Source organism: Lycium barbarum, chromosome 5, assembly GCF_019175385.1.
Source record: "Lycium barbarum isolate Lr01 chromosome 5, ASM1917538v2, whole genome shotgun sequence".
Lineage (NCBI taxonomy): Eukaryota > Viridiplantae > Streptophyta > Magnoliopsida > Solanales > Solanaceae > Lycium > Lycium barbarum.
The window spans coordinates 112,639,987-112,660,520 of record NC_083341.1 but is presented as its reverse complement, the minus strand read 5'-3'; the positions used below and the strand labels follow the sequence as shown (position 1 = coordinate 112,660,520).

General features: G+C 35.4%; 1 protein-coding gene and 1 long non-coding RNA gene across 2 annotated transcripts; one reads left to right on the top strand and one right to left on the bottom strand.

Annotated features, from left to right (window-relative positions):
- Nucleotides 1-3,206: 3,206 nt before the first annotated feature.
- On the bottom strand, nucleotides 3,207-7,168 carry LOC132641153 (uncharacterized). Its single transcript, XR_009582732.1, has 3 exons — nucleotides 6,340-7,168; nucleotides 3,488-3,588; nucleotides 3,207-3,374 (listed from the first exon to the last, which is right to left on the bottom strand). It is a non-coding gene; the product is annotated as an uncharacterized LOC132641153 (long non-coding RNA).
- A 9,853-nt stretch (nucleotides 7,169-17,021) lies between these two features.
- On the top strand, nucleotides 17,022-17,906 carry LOC132642616 (probable E3 ubiquitin-protein ligase XERICO). The gene has a single exon (XM_060359713.1). The coding sequence runs from the start codon at nucleotides 17,159-17,161 to the stop codon at nucleotides 17,537-17,539; it is 381 nt and encodes a 126-aa protein (XP_060215696.1). The 5' UTR covers nucleotides 17,022-17,158; the 3' UTR covers nucleotides 17,540-17,906.
- The last annotated feature ends 2,628 nt before the right edge of the window (nucleotides 17,907-20,534 follow it).

The following is a 20,534-nucleotide window of genomic DNA, read 5'->3' as shown; positions in this document are numbered from 1 at the left end:
GTAGAACTTGCCCTTCAGTTGTGGTGGCACCTTCTTGTCACATAGCACTCCTGAAGCTAGCCTCCATTTCATCCACCCTACCCCAATACGATGTGTGACATCATTGTCAATCTCCCCGCTGCCTTGCATGATACACCCAAGGTACTTGAAACTACTTTTCTTTTGGATGGCCTGAGCACCAAGCCTAACTTCCACGCCAACCTCCTGGGGTGTCTCACTGAACTTACACTCTAAGTACTCTGTCTTGGTCCTACTCAGCTTAAATCCTTTAGACTCCAAGTTATGTCTCCAATCCTCTAGCTTAGCGTTAACTCCGCTACGAGTCTCATCGATCAGGACTATGTCGTCCGCGAAAGCATACACCATGGCACCTCACCTTGAATTTGTCGCGTCAATCTATCCATCACCAAGGCAAATAAAAACGGACTAAGAGCTGATCCTTGATGCAACCCCATCACAACTGGAAAGTGCTCTGAGTCCCCTCCTACTGTCCTTGCTCTAGTTTTGGCTTCCTCATACATGCCCTTAATCACCCTAATGTATGCTACAGGTACACCTTTAGCCTCCAAACATCTCCATAGGATTTCTCTTGGAACTTTATCGTAAGCCTTTTCTAGGTCGATGAATACCATATGCAAGTCCCTCTTCCTCTCCCTATACTGCTCCACCAGTCTCCTCACAAGATGAATGGCTTTTGTAGTTGAGCGTCCCGGCATAAATCCGAACTGGTTCTCTGAAATAGACACGCCTCTCCTCACCCTCATCTCCACCACTCTTTCCCACACTTTCATAGTATGGCTTAGTAGCTTGATACCTCTATAGTTTTCGCAACTCTAGACATCCCCTTGTTTTTGTATAGAGGGATCATTACGCTCGACCTCCATTCTTCGGGCATCGTTGCCGTCTTAAAGATGACATTAAACAACCTAGTCAGCCACTCCAAACTTGCCGAGCTCGCGCTCTTCCAAAATTCCCCAGGGATCTCGTCAGGTCCGGTCGCTCTTCCCCTAAGCAACCTACGGACAGCACCCTTAACCTCCTCGACCTTAATACTCCTGCAATACCCAAAATCGTGACGCCTCCCTATATGCTCCAAATCTCCCAACACGATGTCTCTCTCCCCTTCTTCATTCAAGAGTTTGTGAAAATATGACTGCCATCTCTGTTTAATGAGAGTCTCCTCTACCAATACTTTTCCATGCTCATCTTTAATGCACTTCACTTGATCCACATCGCGCGCCCTTCTCTCCCGCACCCTGGCTAGCCTGAACAATTTCCTATCCCCACCTTTCTCTTCTAGTTCAGCATAGAGGCGTTCAAAAGCTGCCGTTTTTGCCGTCGAAACCGCCGACTTCGCCTCCTTCCTCGCTATCTTATAAAGTTCCCTATTCGTCCACATCTCCACCTCATCCTTGCTTTCTATCAGCTTCGCATACGCCATCTTCTTTGCTTCCACCTTCCCTTGCACTTCTCCATTCCACCACCAGTCCCCTTGATGCCGACCACGACTACCTGTCGAGACTCCCAACACTTCCCTTGCTACAACCCTAATACAACTAGCCGTCCTATCCCACATACTGGTCGCATCCCCACTACTATCCCAGGCCCCCATATCCTTCAATTTCTCTTCCATCTCCAGGGCACTAGCCGTGGTCAAACTCCCCTATCTGATCCTAGGTCGATCATCCCCGACCCTCTTCTTCCTCGTCATCTTGATCCCTAAATCCACCACCAAGAGCTTATGTCGGGTTGTAAGGTTGTCCCTCGGAATGACCTTACAATCTTTGCATAAACCTTTATCATCCTTCCTAAGAAGTAAAAAATCTATCTGAGTCTTAGCCGCCGAACTACGGAAGGTTACCAAGTGCTCTTCCTTCTTTGGAAAACTCGAATTGGCTATCACCAACCCAAAAGCTCTTGCGAAATCCAAAAGTGAAACTCCTCCTCCATTTCTGTCCCCGAAGCCAAAGCCTCCATGCACATCATCATAACCTCCCGAAATAGACCCGATGTGCCCATTGAAATCCCCTCCCACGAAAAGTTTCTCAGTAGGCGGTTAATATTGATATTATTCACATAAATACCTAAAAGCATCAAATGAGCACTAATTTTTCCGAGCTTCATCAAAGATTTTGAAACTTACTGCATTTACTTAATGATAAATTTCAGTAAGAGATCTCTTGACTCTTAACTCCTTCGTACATGCATTCCAATAAAACATAAAAATAAAAAACATGTCTAGTGAACCGGTGAATGTTGGGCTTTAAAAATGGGATTTAAAAGTGAAGTGTAGTGTGAATTGGAAAATGGACGGCTAACAAATTTGAACAAAGCTCTTCTGTACAAAGGAACTTTGTTCCATATTGGATGTGGAAAGGTAGATTAGTGTGCTCATAGATGCACTTCTTCTAGCTCTTAAAAAGTTGAGAAGAGAATCTACCCTCACAGCGAATTGTCGCTCCGCTCAGTTTTAGCATTGATTGATAAATTTTTTAAAGCAAATTTATTTTCCATTTTCTGATATTATTTCCGTACAAATTTTAAATTACAATTCGCGGTCCCAACGGCCACTTTCAAAGTTAAAATTCCTGACTAAATAGACACCTTCTTTACGAACAGATGTCAATAATTACCTAGTAGTTTCAATTGTTGGCTATAGATTTTCAAAGACTTCGCCTCATTTCAGATATCGAAAAATACTCTAAGAATTTGTCTTCTTCTTGCCTCTTATGTGCATCGTTTTTAAAAAGAAAAAGTAAGTGTCAGTATGGTTCGCTATTGTTTGTTGAGTTCGTTGAAATTCTACAAGTTCGAATATTGCCAGTTTTGCAAAATAGTGTTCGTTCTATCACAAGAGAAATTAATTCAAACCTTGGGGTAATTGTGATGGGATTAAATTCCTTATCGAAACACAATTTTCTATTGGGCTTGGAACTTAATAATTCTAACGTTTTTTTGTTTCCAGCATATTTTTTTGAACACAAGGATAACAATAATAAAAATGAACAGGAAAAAAGCAGCAAGCCAATTTCAAATCCTTAATTGCTATCTTTTCTAAACGGAACTAGATTGGGAAGGCCGTGCTGAGCACGGGCCCAACACTACTTGTTTGAGCTCACGTTAACAACGGTTAACGAAAGTTTAAGTATGATAATTTAGAGAGAAATAAGTTTAAAGTAATAGTGGCAGTAGATATGAAGCAGACGGAAACAAAAGTAATAGTCAATTGCTGAAAAATAAGATTACTATAATTGATTTTGGGGATTCATCTCCAGCTTTTTTTGTCACTTCCTTCTAAACAACCTTAAGTTGTTTTGACCAAAAATACATTAGCACATACCTTTCTTGCACTTCAAGAGGCATTTCTTTTCCATCTTCAAGATTCAGCCGTCAATGAAAAAGTAGACAATGCAATATATCAGCTCATGAAAACATTTAATAAACATCTTGATATAATGTAGGTGTAAGATCTTGTAAGAACACTCACCAGTTGAATAAAGGATGAGGGCTTTTATTTTCGAGCCGCAGGGTCATAGTAGTGGTGTACGTTTTGACATACTTGACTTTCATCGACTTCCCGTTCAGTTGCTGAAAGATAGAGAGCAGGCTTCCTAAATGAGATTGAGTTCCACGAAGATGCAGGCTAGAAAGATGCTAAAGCAACTATTTTAAAAGAAATGGTTATTGACAAATTCCTGGATTTTGTCCTCTATAGTAATACAGAACTTCTTCAGACTAACATACTATACTACATAGATAAATCAGAATTCCGTACAATTCAATTTAGATAAAGAAAAAAAAAGTGACAAACTACTCAAGGACCAAAATTGGTCTCAAAAGACATAACAATTAACTACAGGCAACCCAACAAAGATTCTTAAAGTAGTTCAAATAAATTTCACCTCAACTGCAAACAATTTGGAATCAATTGGCGGAATTTTCTGTAACCTATATTCTATTCATTCCTATTTCATACAGTCATACCAAGACTAAAGAATTCATCTTTCAAGACCAATCAGGGATGGTACTCTTGAAGAATAAACTTACCTACTGAACCACTTCATAAAGACTACAACTTTTGTAACTTGCTATCAATGAGAGAGGAAACTTAGCAAACAAAGAGCCCGATGCTTGAATCTATAGAGATAGCCATATGCAGAGGCAGGCCACAATTACTAAAACTGAAGTTCCATAAACCCAGATATTAAATGGAAAACAGATAGTTGTTTTGTTTGAGCATAGGCAAGACATTTTGCAACATAAGATGTTCCTTACATATTGAGGACTTGAGGTTTGACAAATCTTAGCAGAACATAACATTCCCTCAAGATATTAAATTACTTGAAAGAACGTAGTGCATTATTCTGCCAATAAATCTAGAACTTTAAGGTGACCAAAAACTTTCATAGGAAATACAATTTGGAAACCTGTGAAGTCTCTCTCAATCTCTAAGAATTTGAAGTAAGACCTAAATTCTCAACAATATTGCACAACCTAAAGCAGCAGATCAAATCCACAAAAGCTCAAACACCAAAACGCACACACCAAATCAAAGAAAAGATACACGGAATGAAAGTGAAAAATGTAAAGTCTATATAAAGCCTAAATGCTTCTAACAGTAGGTGTATAACAAATACAGACACAAAGAGGGAAGATGGCTTTTTTTGCATCATTTTTCTATACCACCACAATATGTGTGGATAGGATAATAATAATTCTCCTCAGGACCACTTTACAGTTATAACAAAAGCGTTAAAGTGCTGAAGTGCCTTCTTCTTTTTCCTTAGCGTCCTCATCGAAGCAAAATTCTTAAGAAAATATCGCATCTTCGTTTATTTAAGAAAGAAAGCAGTGTAAAGTAATTTTATATATACAAAGAAACACCTGAATACGTTAAGGGTAGAAATGCAAGTATAAACAAAATATTTATTATATTAATCAGTGGATGACTAAATCATGGTAAGTCATACAAAAGTTGAGCAACAAAAGTAAAATTCCCCATGTTTCTGCAATGTTAGCATTTAAGGCCAGTTAAAAGTAAGCAATTGTATTCTAAGTAACTTCCTAAACACAAAATGAATGAAAAGGTCAAATTTGAAACTTGAAACTTGAAACCGTGAACTGAAATATGATCATTTAGAATATCAATAAGCACCTACGTGGTAAAGATCTACAGATAAATCTCCGTTGTCAAAAGAAAATTGTATTCCCTACAAGATAAAAAAAAAAAGGTTCTCCTGCAATGAATACCCCAGAATAAAAGCTGCTAAAAACATAGTTTATCCGTCCTATAACTTCTCTTTACCACATCAACTCAACTAGTAGTAATTTAATATCTAATATCTCAATATGCAGGGGACTAACATATGTTCGACCACGTATCTCATATTGTAATTATATTGCAAATGTTTATATTACTGTAGGTGCAAGCTAAACAACCTATATGAAGAGGAAAAGATCATTCAAGTAAATTCATTATTACTTGAAGAAGCACAGACGTTATTGTAAGGTTATTTTTTAAAAGAGCTGCTGATTCAGATACGTCAGGAACTGAATATTAGAAAAACTACAGATGCATCACTACTCTAACCAATAAATAATTTTTCAAAGCTTGAAATTCTTAGATAGACCAAACTCTTAGTTTCATAAACAAATAGCACAAGATCCAAGTATCCCAGACCATTGAAATTTGGTCTTTTTGCATTTCGGAAGATATTTGAGTTATTGATTGATGGAGTAGAATATTTTGGTAAAATTGCTGAAAAGGAAATGCAACAAATTTGGTCAGTATTTTTCACGCATACGATCAATCACCTCGGATGTGTACGGTGCAGAACCCCGAAACCACTAAAATTCGTTTATACGAACCTGATATTACACACAAGTACATGAGGCAAAATGTATTGTGTACATGGAAACAATCAATACTGTGAAGAAATTCCTACTACATATCTATGCGTTAATAAAGTTATAGCTATAACTACCATAAGCAATCTCAAAGAGAGGGAGGAAACATAGCAAAAATAAAAAAGCCACCTAAAACTGAATAATCTCCATCGCTAAAGGCATAAACGGAATATCAAATGCAATTTTAATGGACAAAATACATGTGACATTTGAAAGAAAGATATTAAGTCAAATGCTAAAGGCGTAAACCAAACATCACTTTCTAATCTGCAGTGTCTTGGACTCTGATCATTTCTTTTCCGAGTACTCTATGATTTAAATATCTAATCTTTCTTGAAGCCATAAAGTTGGAACAATAATAGCAAGAGTGCAATAGAAATACAAATGCAAGCAAATAGAATATGTCAACATAAATGTCACACATACACATACCAATATTGTCCATTAGAAGTGAAAAAAAAGTGTACTTTGTAGGGACCTGCAAAAAAAAAAAAAAGCGTCCAAAAAAACTAATTCAATTGTTTTAAGCATATAATCATATACCTTACACGCATTTTGTGCATAATGATGTTGCAATGCTAAATCAGTAGCATGAATATTAGAAAAAGCAGGGGGGGGGGGGGGGGGGGGGAATTACTTTTTAGAATGCTAAAAAACTAAGAGAAACACATTATATAAGGCAAACCATTATTCAATATGAACTATGAACCTTGAAAATTCACCCACACAACCAGATTTGGACACCCAGTTAAATGAACGTCACCTACCAATTAACAAAGAGAAAGAAAAAAAAACATCACTGAAATTAAATCAAATAATTTGTTGTCAATTTCATAACTTTGAAGAGGAAAAATGCTACTAATTAGTTTTAATTATCGAGCAAAGCCGGATTTTGATTTATTTCAAATAACCAAAATCATATAGGTATCTATTTCTATTTCAAACATGCATGTGCAAATCACATACAATTGTTGATACGCACACCTAAAAAATTAAGAAGGAACGAAAATAACAACCATTATAGTTCCGTTTCCAAGAATTTGAAACATTGAAGAAGAGAGAGTGGAGAAAAGTGAGGAGAAAAGAGAAGAAGAACTTATCATATAACTTAGAAATACAGAAACACCAAAGACAAACTCGAACAAAAGCAGAGAAATCGAGAACGATGACCAGAATTGAAGAGCAGTAAGTAAGGCTAGAAGCAGAGAAAGGGAAGCGAGAGAGATCTCTGGATCGAGTATATTCTAGAATCTATGTGACGAATGAAAAAATCGTATATTGTTGAATAATGCTTTTAGTTACTGTAGTAATTTTCTTGTTACAATAACAGGTAGATTAGTTAATTTTCTTGTTACAATAACAGGTAGATTAGTTATAGGATGAGTTTACTTTATTTGAATTTAAAATTTTAGAAAAATATTAGATTATTGAGTTTTATTAGGCTTTTTAAAATTGTTCTGCAGATTTTCTGTTATCAAGTTGGCTATTTAAAGCCCTCCTATGCTTAATAAAATTATAAAGAGATAATTTCAATCAATACTTTTAACTCTTTTTTGCTGCCCATCTTTTAAAAACTCAACAGTGGTATCAAAAGCCTTATTGATCTTACGAGATTTGTGTGTTCATCTAAAGAACCATTTTTGAAAATCATTTTTAACCAATACCTTTTAACCCGTGCTTATTTTCAACGCATAAGACTATTTTCAATTAATATTAATTTTTTTTACCAATATCAGTTTTAATCTATTTTCAAACATGGAAAGCAGCAGTCTCTCTATCAATGCCCAACAAATCTTTAATGATGAAAACTATCAAATTTGGTTAGTGAAATTCAAGTGCTGAGGAGTGTTGAATATTGCTTTTAGTTACTGCAGTAATTTTCTTATTAGAATAATAGGTAGATTAGTTATAGGATGAGTCTACTTTATTTGAATTTAAAATTTTAGAAAGAGATTAGGTTGTTGAGATTTATTAGGCTTTTTAAAATTGTTCTGCAGATTTTATGCAAATTTTCTGTTATCAAGTTGGCTATTTAAAGCCGTCCTATGCTTAATAAAATCATAGAGAGGCAATTTCAATCAATACTTTTAACCCTTTTTTGGTGTCCCATCTTTTAAAAACCCAACATATATACATAGCAGAGTGACTTTAGTTCCAATTTTGCCCCAAATGAAATATGAAAATTACAATTGTGCCCCTATTCATCCTTCCAAACTCTCATTTCTATATTAGTAAAATGGAGCTCCAGTAAAATAAAATAAAATATTGCAAAGCGCAAAAAAATATAAAAAGAAAATTTAAATGGGACAGAGCCAGGCATGGCTTGGCAGGGAGAGACATGTAAAACTTAAAACAAGAAAGAAATTGAAAGGAGGCACGCAGGGTAGGCAGAGGTAAATTTTTAACTTTAAAATTTTTAACATTGAACTCATTATTTTCTAAAATTATGGATTTAGGCCTATCATTTATTGCAATTTTAATAAATTATTACACATAAGTTTAATATTTCTTATAAAAAAATATTGAATTCAAATAAACCCTACGCTACAATCTACATACATCCCTAAAGGCAGGACTAAGTTATAATTTGGCGGGTTAAGGTTTTCCTTGCCCCGCCATACCCCATTTATTTACATTGCTATTAGAGGACATTAATAAAGAGCACGCACGTTGAAGCTGAGATTTCAGACAAACATTGTAGGCTGTACCTCTTTTAAGTTGTTTTCTATCATAAGTGTTAGCACAATACAGATTATTATCAGGAGGTGCATGCACCTTTCTTTCGAGCATTTGGCTGTCATGTTCCTATATTAATCATTCTTCCAAAATAAAGGGCTAAAGCTACGACTTTGGGCACACACCCACTAGTCTTTGTTTTTCCTTTTCTTTGTGCATTTTACCTTCATTTCTTTCTCTTTGCGTCTGTGTAATTTGGTATTCCTCGTGTTACAATATTAAGCTTAACCAAGTCACATTAGCTTAATGGATACTTCTTGTCTGAAATTTGTTTGCAACAATAAGAAATTGAATATTAAACAGATTTTTTAGTCACGTTCTTGATTCGTCGCTTTTTTCGACTAATCTCTTCCACTCTATATGCAAGTATGGTGTCTGAGAGAATAAAGCTACTTTAAATTCGTGAGCTCTAAATTCTGAATTTATTGATTCAAATTATTCTTACTTTATAGAAATTAACAGTCCAGTCACTTTCCTTTTATAGTAAGCATGACTTTTTTTTTCTTTCTTTGCTCGCGATATAAATAATGATGCTAAATTTTCAAGACAAAAACAACAACAACTAACTCTAAATCATGAGTTCAGAGTTAGCTGTCACTCTACCCGTTGTCGGAGATGTAAGGATTGAAACATAAAATAACTTTTTATTTAATTGATAATCATATAAAGCAGACGATATTTTAGCCATTTGCATCAAGCTCAAACTTCCTTCCTTAATAAGAGGTAAAATTTGATTCGCAGCGTGTTCAATCAAACAGGTGATTTTCTCACAAAAAGAAAGTATAGAAATGGCAACAAAAAAATTAATATTTGGCAACAACTTAGTTTTGTTGTTGGCAGAAAACTTTTTTGTTGCCAAAGAATTTAATTTTGTTGTCATAATATTGATTATTGTTGTAAAAAGTACCTTTAGCAATAAAAAAAAAATTATTGCATTTTGTTGCAATAACAGCCGTTGGGAAAAGTCTACGCAGCAAAAAAAAAAATTACCAATAGTACTTTTTGCAACAATAATCAATCTATGACAACAAAAATAATTTTGTTGCCATATATATTTTTTCTTGTAGTGTCTCTCCGACTACGGATCCCATACTACCCCCCATAAACTGAAAATCCACAATCCCAATTGCTACAAAAATGTTGTTTAGCTGGCCTAACAAATAATTCTTTTCATGCCTTTTTGACTGACGTGAAGCATAAGCAATTACCTTACCATTTTACATCAACACACGCCCAATCCGACTCTTGAAGTGGTTTCCCTCAATTCATAATTTCAAGTAAAAAGAAATAGATGACTGAAGTCATTGGATTTTGAAAGCGCTACTTTTATATTTAACATATGTGTTTTTAATTATTAAATCCAAGATGCAGCCAAATATCGTTGAGTCCGGCACTTTTGTAACCCAAAAAAAAAAAATTGAAACCAAACTAACCCATTAAAAAAAAAGGAACCAAACTAATCTGTGCGTGAAAGGGCCAAAGTGTACATTTACATTTTGTCCCTTTCACGCACAGAATCTGTGCATGAAACCCTTCCCTAAAAACCCCGACCCAACCTTTATTCTTTCTCTTCTCTTTCATTTTCTTCATCTTCACCCTTTCAACACACTTTTGCACTTCCAAAAACATGTCTCAAAGTTTTGAAACTTCAATGTTTGCTATACAACCCGATATTTGCGAATGCAGTTATTACTGTAAACTAAAAACATCAAAGACCCAAGATAATCCGGGTCGTCGTTTTTGGTGTTGTAAAGTGCCCGAACTAAGTATTTTTACATTTTTAGTGTTTTTTTTTCACGTTATCCATATATTTTACTTTAAAAAACTGATTTTCTTGTAATGTTTATAGGATATGGGCGGTTGCAAATACTTTCGGTGGGAAGATAGCATTCACGTGGATAAAACGGTGGCGGCGAAGTTTAAAAATCCAGTTTTGGATAGAGATACCGCAACTTCACGTATCTCTAGAGATACAGCTAAGTTGAACTCGCAATTTAAGCCTGTGGAAGCTGAAGAAAAAATTGAAGGTTTGGAGGTGTTGCTCACCGATTCCGGAAAAAAATAAAATTTGCTGAAGGCTAAACTTAGAGAGGCTCAACATGAGAAAATAGCTTTGAAAAAAAAAACTTAAATTGTGGAAGATTATTTGTGCTATCTTGTTGTTGTTCATTATTTATATGTATTTTGTTTATTAAGTTTAATATTTCTATGGATTATGTTTTTTACTAGTTGTACCTTTTCCCCTATAATGTAATCCGCACCCTTTATGTACTAATTTAGTTGTGTTTCTTTGTTAAATTGTCAATTAATAATAGACTTTAAAAATAAAAGCAAATTAAAAACATGCCAAACTAATTCAAATTGATGACTTTATCATAAAATAAAAATACAAATTAACAGCTTTAGTCCGAAACTTAAATTACCCATAATCTAAGACAGTGAGCCTAAATAGACCCTAATCGTCATCAGAAAAGAAGTCCTCAATATCATTCTTAGAACGATATTGGTGGTCTCTTAACACACATCATTTTTTAGGAGATGTTAGTTCTCTATCGGTTGATGATGCTTGTTCTTCAGCCAACTTTAGCATGTAAAATCTACAACGTCTTGCCAACATTCTGTTGTTTTCTTTTCTAATCCATTGAACAGCCATCTCGCAAGTTGCTGGACCTACTCGAGGCATGGTTAGTGAGTACCTTGTTGGGATTGGAGCGTTGAGATTTTCCAAGTCACGAACAAGACGTTCTGATTCGGCAATTCGATGTGACCATTCTCGGCGTAAACCGCAATAATATTCTCGCAGATCTGAATATTTCATATTGCAGAAATCATCATTATGCTTTGCGGATTTAGCTCATCTAGTTTGAAATCACTGGTATCACTCGAAAAACTGCTATGATTTGAACTCTCATCATCACTGCTATTTGGTTCTTTTGGAAGGAGTAAAGACCAAGCTGAGTTTCTACTACTCGACATTGAATATGGTGTAGTCTAATAACAAAAGAAAGGACTACTTATATAGTTGCAAACCCCCAAGTACCCTGGTGGGGGGGGGGGGTCTTTATGACCCTACCTACTTACCTTATTATAAGAAAAATATTAATCTTCATCGGACATTTCACAGTTCGAATCCCACTTGTATCTAAATCTTGTGCTACCATGTATACCATATTCTACCCTATGGTAACGTATTTGCATCTGATTGTTCTCTTCGCGAAAACGATTAAGAGTAAAATTAAACTCTTGTGGAGTTCCGCGAGGCATTGACATAGCACCTTTTTTTGGGCGTTTAAGCCCTATTGAAGCTAACTTTTGCTCCAGTGCTTCAGCCTCCCTAACACGCCAATTTCACTCCTCTCTCATTGTTTTATTGTATTCTTGATTGAATCTTTTGTTAGGGTTATTTGAGTAACGAAAATCATCATCATCTAGTTCCCATGTCCTACCCATTGCTTCAAATATTTTTGCTGGGGTAAAACATATAATAGAATCAAGATTTCCAAATCGGTTGTAGAATGTCATGATAACTCGTTTTAAAGTAAATACTAGTTGTTTGTCAATCATGTTATATATAGTACTGCATTTTTTGACCGTTTATTTGAATTAAATTCATATTACGCAATGTTCTTGTGCGCAATAGGACATGATTTGACAACACATCATGCATGCCAATTTCAACTTTTTTATGACACCTAAAGGGCCGATTGGACAACACAATGCTGAATTTTTGACCGTTTATTTGAATTAAATTCATATTACGCAATGTTCTTGTGCGCAATAGGACATGATTTGACAACACATCATGCATGACAATTTCAGCTTTTTTATGACACCTAAAGGATCGATTGGACAACACAATGCTGAATTTTTGACCGTTTATTTGAATTAAATTCATATTACGCAATGTTCTTGTGCGCAATAGGACATGATTTGACAACACATCATGCATGCCAATTTCAGTTTTTTTTATGACACCTAAAGGGCCGATTGGACAGCACAATGCTGAATATTTGACCGTTTATTTAAATTGAATTCATATTACGCAATGCTCTTGTGCGCAATAGGGGTGAATATGAATCTATTTAAGAAGAATGTTGGACGAGGTAAAAAATCATCCATTTCATAAGTTTAAGTCTCTTAAGTCATTCAAAAAAATCTATCTTAAGTCATACAAAAAATGGCTCAAGATATTCCACCAGTTAAGGTTTCAATACATTGAGATGGTATTATCCTTGATGACAATAGTACAGTTCATTACAATAAAAGACCAAACGTTCATGTTAAATGTCCACTTGAAATGTCTTATGAATCACTAGTCACTTACATATATGAAAAAATGAAGGTTAGTCTAGATGAGTATGAAATCTCTATAACAAGCAGATATCCACAATCAGTTTCCAATGGTATAGTGCTTTATGGTAGGCATTAGATCAATGATGATGATTCTTTAAGGAATTATTTGAATGCGCCAGAAGAATTAAAACATTTAGTCGCCCTTAATGTTCTGGAGATGTATGTTGAAAAGATACCAAGAGAGGTCCCGCAATAACAACCTAGTCAAGCTAACACGTATGGAGATTTTAGTTCTTACGGGGTATTTTGAGTGGCCAGGTGCCGCTGAAAAATCTTACCCAATAATTTAATCAAACTTGGTAAATATGCATTCTTATATTATTATTTTGTGCAGTAGCACGTGTTTATTGTATGTATTGGTAAATAACCATTTTTAAATCTTTGTAGGGGTTATAGACCTGATACGAGTAATATTGGGCAGTCATCTCAATTTAGTGAAGCAACTCATTATTATTAGAACTCTCAGTTCAGTGGAGCTGATTATTATAATAATTCCCAGTTCGGTGCAGCTGATTATTATCAAAACTCGCCAGTGGTACCAACTGTGGATGAAAGGCAGTCCTCTCAGTTTGGTGGAGTTGATCATTCTCCACACCATGCTCATATCAATATGTGTAGGTTCATCACCTAAATGCTAAATAATTAATATATATATATATATATATATATATATATATATATATATATATATATATATATATATATATATATATATATATATATATATATATATATATATATTTGTGAATTTGGAATTTAATATATATTTTTTATCGTGTAGGAGGAGGCCTTTCTTAGATAGCGCTGATTGTCCAAGTTATGTGAATACATCAGAGAGTGATGGCGATGAACCAACTAATAATGCAGAGGTAATCGATGATGAAGATAGTGAAGGGGATGAAGATACGCATTGTAGTCCCCAAAACCAACCAAAACCAACTCAACACCACATACCACCTCCGATGGCGGAAAACCCAATTCCTGACAGCTCAATGCAATGGCATTCTGACTATATTCCATATCTTGACAGTCTCCAAGGTCGTGAGGATGTATTTGTCTTCACAAGAGGTGATTATCAAATTCACCAAAAAACGTGGATTTAACCAAAAAATCCCATGACTGATCAATGCGTCATTGCAAAGGGAATGCAGTTCACATCAAAAAAGATGTTGCAACGGGCTGTCAGAATGTATTGTGTAAAGGGTATGAGGGAGTTTAAGGTTGATGACTCAAACAGATCGGTATGGAGGCTGATTTGTAGGCGACATACTTAAGGATGTCGGTGGTTGCTTCGGGGAATTGTTAAGCCTGATGGTCTGTGGGAAATCACAAAATTCCACCTGAAGCACACTTGTAATATGGGACTAAGTCGAGCAGATCATTGTAATCTAGATATAAACATGATTGCTCATGTGTTACTTAAACACATTGAGGAAAATCCAAGGTAATTTATCTGACTGTTTACATTATATATCTTATAGCAATTAAATTATCATTATTAAATGTTGTTTGTTTAAACTTATGCAGGATGCCTATCAAAACTTGTATTAGCATGGTCCACTCAAAATATGGTAAAATCATAAGCAAGAGAAAGGGATTTCTCGGGCGTCGACGTGCTTTTGAAACGATCTTTGGAACTTGGGAATCCTCTTTTCAGGCGTTGCCGGGGTATATGGTGGCTCTACAACATGCTAATCCTGGCACTGTTGTACAGTGGTGGCTTTTAGAGGGCAGAATTTTTGACTTCGTCTTTTGGGCATTCAAACCAAGTATTGATAGTTTTGCTCACTGCAAGAATGTGATATCGATAGATGGGACCCATGTGTATAGCCGATATAACATTAAGTTCCTAATTGCAGCAGGTATGGATGCCAATGGGTCAATATTCCCTCTTGCTTTCGCAATTTCCGCCAACGAGAGCAACGAGACATGGGGGATGTTCTTGACTCATCTATAAACTCATGTTATTAAGGGTCGTCGGGGCATATGTGTCTTATCGGATTGTCATAAAGGCATATTGCACAATATGCGTACTCTGGAAGGGTGGTAGCCTCCACATGCTTACCACCGATATTGCTTAAGGCACTTAAAGGCTAATTTGCAAATAAAGTTTGGAAATAGCACTGTAAACAAATTGATGTGGGGGCTGCGATGCAGCATCAACAAATAAAATGAGCTGCAAAAATGGAGCTGCTAAGGGAAGTGAGTGAAGAGGCATATGTTTGGTTGATGAATTAGAAGTTGAAAAATGGACTCTTTATGCTGATGGAGGAGATGGGGGCATGCTCACAACGAACAGCTCGAAGTCTTTCAATGGACTCCTCAAATCTGTTCGAGGACTACCTGTCACTGTAATGGTAAGACTAACTTTCAGGCAGGTCGTGGAACGATTTGCGGATAGGAAAGGCACGCCATAGCTATATTAGCCGACGAGGGAACATGGATGCTAAAGCCCTAAAAAAAATAGAGCACTATAGAAGAAAGGTAGAGGGTCACCAAATGACCGAGTATGACGTCGTTCAACGAGTGTATGAAGTTAGAATGGGTTATTGCGATGGAAAAGGAGGAAACAAACATATCGTTACTGAGCGTACACAATCATGCACTTGTGGTAAGTGGCAAACGTATCACATGCCATGTTCTCATGCAGTCAAGTGCTTTGAGAGAATGACCAGAAATGGAAATGATTATGTGGTGGAGGAATATAAGGTCATAAAATACCTTAAAGCATATTTCGGCCAATTCCGTCCCCTTGGTGATCAAGCTTATTGGCTAGCCGCGCCGTTTTCTATGATTGCGAACAAGAACCATATCCGTAAATTGAAAAAAAAAATAAGCTAACCCGTTATCACAATCAAATGGATGTTAGCGAAAAGACTTACTCTTGCAAGTGCTCGACATGTAAGCAATTTGGGCATGATAAGCGTTCATGTGGGCAAAACTCCCGTGGTAGCAGCACATCTGGAAGTAGAAGAGTGTCTAGAACTTGATTTTTTTTAAAGTCTATTGTAATTTAATGATGTATTTCGTTGCTAATGGAATGAAATATTTTTCAATTATTATGAACCTCCCGTATTGGATGAATTATTTTTAAATATTATATTTATTTTTGTACATTCAAAAAGTGCGGATTACACAATACAATAACAAAATAAAAAAGACATAAAAGAATCTGCACCCTATAAAATATGGCACTTAAACCTAAATATAACAAGTTTTCAAACGTACTTCGGAGCACTTTACAACCCCTAAAACGACAATCCAAATGTATATGTATACTTGATGTAATGAGTCGATATTATTTGTACACTAAAAAAAAATATTAAGTTCTATATAAAATATTTATATTCCGGTGTTTTGAAACGTGACTAATCTTCGGTCAAAGTACGCAAAAAACCTTAATTTTTTTGTTTGATTTTCAAAGAATAAAGGTTGGGTCGGGGGTTTTAGGGAAGGGTTTCACGCACAGATTCTGTACGTGAAAGGGACAAAATGTAAATGTACACTTTGGCCCTTTCACGCACAGAAGCCTAATTTAGTTCCTCTTTTTTTTTAATGGGTTAATTTGCTTCCAATTTTTTTTTCTAGGTTCCAAAAATGCCGGACTCCATAAAATATGAAATGATGGATGCCTAGATAATGTGTCTGTGTTGCTTGCCCCTTCTAGATATGTTTGAGACAAACTTGAGATAAATCAACAATGTTAGTATGTTATGAATAGTGTGACAATTGATATTATATTACAACCCTATGGGCTATGGTATAATACCACTTAACTCTGCCATGAGGCACAATGCTATTGGCTCTTCCAAAAGCCAAAGTTACACGTGGCCCTCTCGTTAGTAACCCGACTTACTACCCAAGTGAAAAAAAAGGGTCCAAACATTAATCCCAATTCTTAATCAATCACCCCCACACAGAAATCTTACACGTGTCTTGCTTGCTGACCTAATATTTGGTTATGATCTTAACCCCTGGTCAAACCCATTCGTGGTTAAGACCACACGATTCCATATTTAATTTGTACTACACCAAATATAAAACACCTGTGTTATGCTCGAATTTACTCTGCTTCTCCTCTCCATCTTTTTCTCTCCACACTCTTCATTAAAAATCAAGATTTCAACAACCCATTTTCAATAATAACGAGTACTATAACAAAATGGGGCTTTCGAGTTTTCCAAGTCCAGCTGAAGGAATGCTACCTGTATTGGTAATGAACACAGTTTTATCAGCTGCGTTAATCAAGAACTTATTGAAATCAATATTTCAAATGATGGGTGCTACTTGGGATCAACCCAATTCATTAGAAGAAGAAGAATCAGTTAGCGGGTCAAGAGAAAGAAGAGTGTCAATTACAAGGTATGAGTCTTTGTGTAAGAATAGATGTAACCAGGTGGAGTGTTGTGTGTGTTTAAATAGGTTTAAAGGGGAGGAGAAAGTGAGTGAGTTGTCTTGTAAGCATTTTTTTCATACGAGGTGTTTGGACAGGTGGTTTGATAATCAACATACTACTTGTCCTCTCTGTCGCTCCATTTTTTGAGTTGGAATTATGGGGACATGAATTGTGTCTGATTTGACACACCAATTTTAAATTAGTTGGTTGATTCCCTGATGTATTCAAAAGATGAATGATGATTCTTCCTCTTTCTCTTTTATTCCTCAAATTTTTTCAAAGGATATCTTTTATCTTGCTTCACCATGTCACTGAGGGAAGTATGCTAGTTCTTTTTTTTTCCCCACTGTCATGTTTACTTGGCCTGTTTGTAGAATGTGACTGTATATTTACTAGTGAAATTTGGAAAAAAAAAACAGAAAAAAAAAAAGCAACAGAAAGTTGCTGCTAATGTATTTCCATTTTGTTTGGCTCTTTTGAGCTAATTTAACTATGTAGCTTTACAACTTCTAATACTCCCTCCGTATTAATTTTTTTTTGACATTTTTCGCTTTTCGAAGTTAAATGAGTTGATACTTGATTTAATTTTTTTATATGTCTTTTAAATATTTTAAATTATTAATTATAGTGACTTATGGTACTTTTTGTGTAGTTTTCAGATATATATATTTTATTTTGAAATTTTTTAAAATTTATGTTCAAACACACAATTAAAATTAAAAAATTTAAATCTCAAAAAATAAAAAATATTAAATAAATTGAGACAGAGGAGTAATTACCATCAAGTACTATACAATAAATAAAAGGTGTAGGAAATATATTGTACACTACTCAATGCCCAATATAAAGAAGTCGCTTTCAAGATTCAACCTGAGAGCTCAAAATTCTTAATCCACGTCATTAATAACTAGGTTACACCATTAGGAAAAATTATTTTTGATCGATACATCTACTAATCCTGGCGGCTGTCGGTACGCTAAGGGTCACGAAAACAGAAGTGAAACAAAAAGGGTGAAGAAAATAGTGAAAATGGTCCGTTATTTCTCAATTTCTTATGGTACCATGTCCCAACTAAACAATTTGGTATTACTTTGGGAAATCGCTCTTAAATCTAAGTCTCTACAAAGTTCTTATGCTATTGTATTTTCTTAACTTTTATATTTAGTAAGTGGATATTTAACATAAATGCGAAGTGTGTATATCAAAGTTATTGAATTTGCTGAACATGTAATTAAAAGGCTAGCTCCGCCCCGATCATAGATTATGGCTCTACGAAGTTTCAGAAACTGTTTAAAACAAGCAACATCAACAACAAAATGTGTTTTCCGTTCCTTCAGATTTATAAGACGGTGAGTCCGGAATTAACGTTTGAAACTAAACTAACCTTTTAAAAAAACAAAAAATCAAACTAGGCTTTCCGTACAGAATCTGTGCATGAAAGGGCTAAAGTGTACATTTAAACTTTGGTCCTTATCTGTGCGTGAAATCCTCGTTTTCCCGACCTCAACTTTTGTTCTTTGGAAATCAAACTCAAAATTAAGCTTTTTTTCGTATTTTGGCTGAAGATTAGTCACGTTTCAAAACACCGGAATATAAATATTTTATATAAAACTTAATATTTTTTTAGCGTAAAATAATGTCGGCTCATTACATCAAGTATTCATATATGTTTTGATCGTCGTTTTAGATGTTGTAAAGTGCCTCGAAGTAAGTTTGAAAACTTGTTATCTTTAAGTTTTAGGGGTTGTAAACTTGTATTTACACCCCATGCTTGATTTAACTACAAGCCATGCATGCCAATTTCATCTTTTTTATCTCACATAAAAGACTGATTTGACAATACATCATGCATGCCAATTTCAGTTTTTTAATGACACATAAATGACCGATTTGATAATACATCATGCATGCCAATTTCAGTTTTTTTATGACACATAAAGGATCAATTTGGCAATACATCATGCATGTCAATTTCAGTTTTTTTATAACACATGAAGAACCGATTTGACAATACAATGATGCATTATTTGACCATTTTATTAGACATTAATTCATATTGCGCAACATTTCAATGCACAATACAAGTGTATTTATACCCCATGCTTGATTTGACTATACGCCATGCATGTCAATTTCAGTTTTTTTATCACACATAAAGGACCGATTTGACAATACAATGCATGAAATGACGAAAAGAGTGACTATTGCGCAACATTTCAACGCGCAATAAGGGTCAATATGAATATATTTAAGAAGAATGTTGGACGAGGTAAAAACTCATCAATTTCATAAGTTTAAGTCTCTTAAGTCATTCAAAAAAAAACCTCTCTTAAGTCATTCAAAAAATAAATAAATCAAACTTCATACAAAAAATGGCTCAAGGTATTCCATCAGTTAGGGTTTCACTATATTGGGATGGTATTATCCTTGATGACAATAGTACAGTTCGTTACAATAAAAGACCAAAAGTTCATGTTAAATGTCCACTCAAAATGTCTTATGAATCACTAGTCACTTACATACATGAAAAAATGAACATTAGTCCAGATAAGTATGAAATTTCTATAACAGGCAGATATCCTGTCACGACTCAACTAGGGCCGCGACGGGTACCCGATACTTGTACCGAGCACCCCCTATCTCATATCGTATTCTTATTACTAAGTGGGCCGTATGAACTGCACCATATTTTTTTTTCTGTTCTACTTACCATTAACACTAGTAGCATAGTTATAAACATAGGCTAACAAACTCGGTTTGCACTTTATACAACAACGAGGACCATCAAAAGTACAAAACATCTAACTGTACATATCTGTCTACGAGCCTCTAAACATAGTACACATATACATAGGAAGGGCCGAGTACTGCCGTGCCCGAATATATACACAAAATAGTACCAAGGGACTGAGGCTCCGGGACAACTGGAGCGCTGCCACTTACTGCTGATAGAACTCCTAGGAATCAGGTCCGTCTACCTGCTGACCTGCGCGGCATGAAACGCAGCGTCCACAAGAAGGGACGTCAGTACAAATAGTGTACCGAGTATGTAAAGCATAGAAGATAATACAACAGAAACATAGAGTATGATTATCAATATCATAGGGTCATAGGACATATAATGAGACGAGAAAGTAATCTG

Coding starts and splice junctions, on each gene's coding strand:
- LOC132642616 (XM_060359713.1), top strand. CDS start 17,159: ATGGGGCTTTCGAGTTTTCCAAGTCCAGCTGAAGGAATGCTACCTGTA.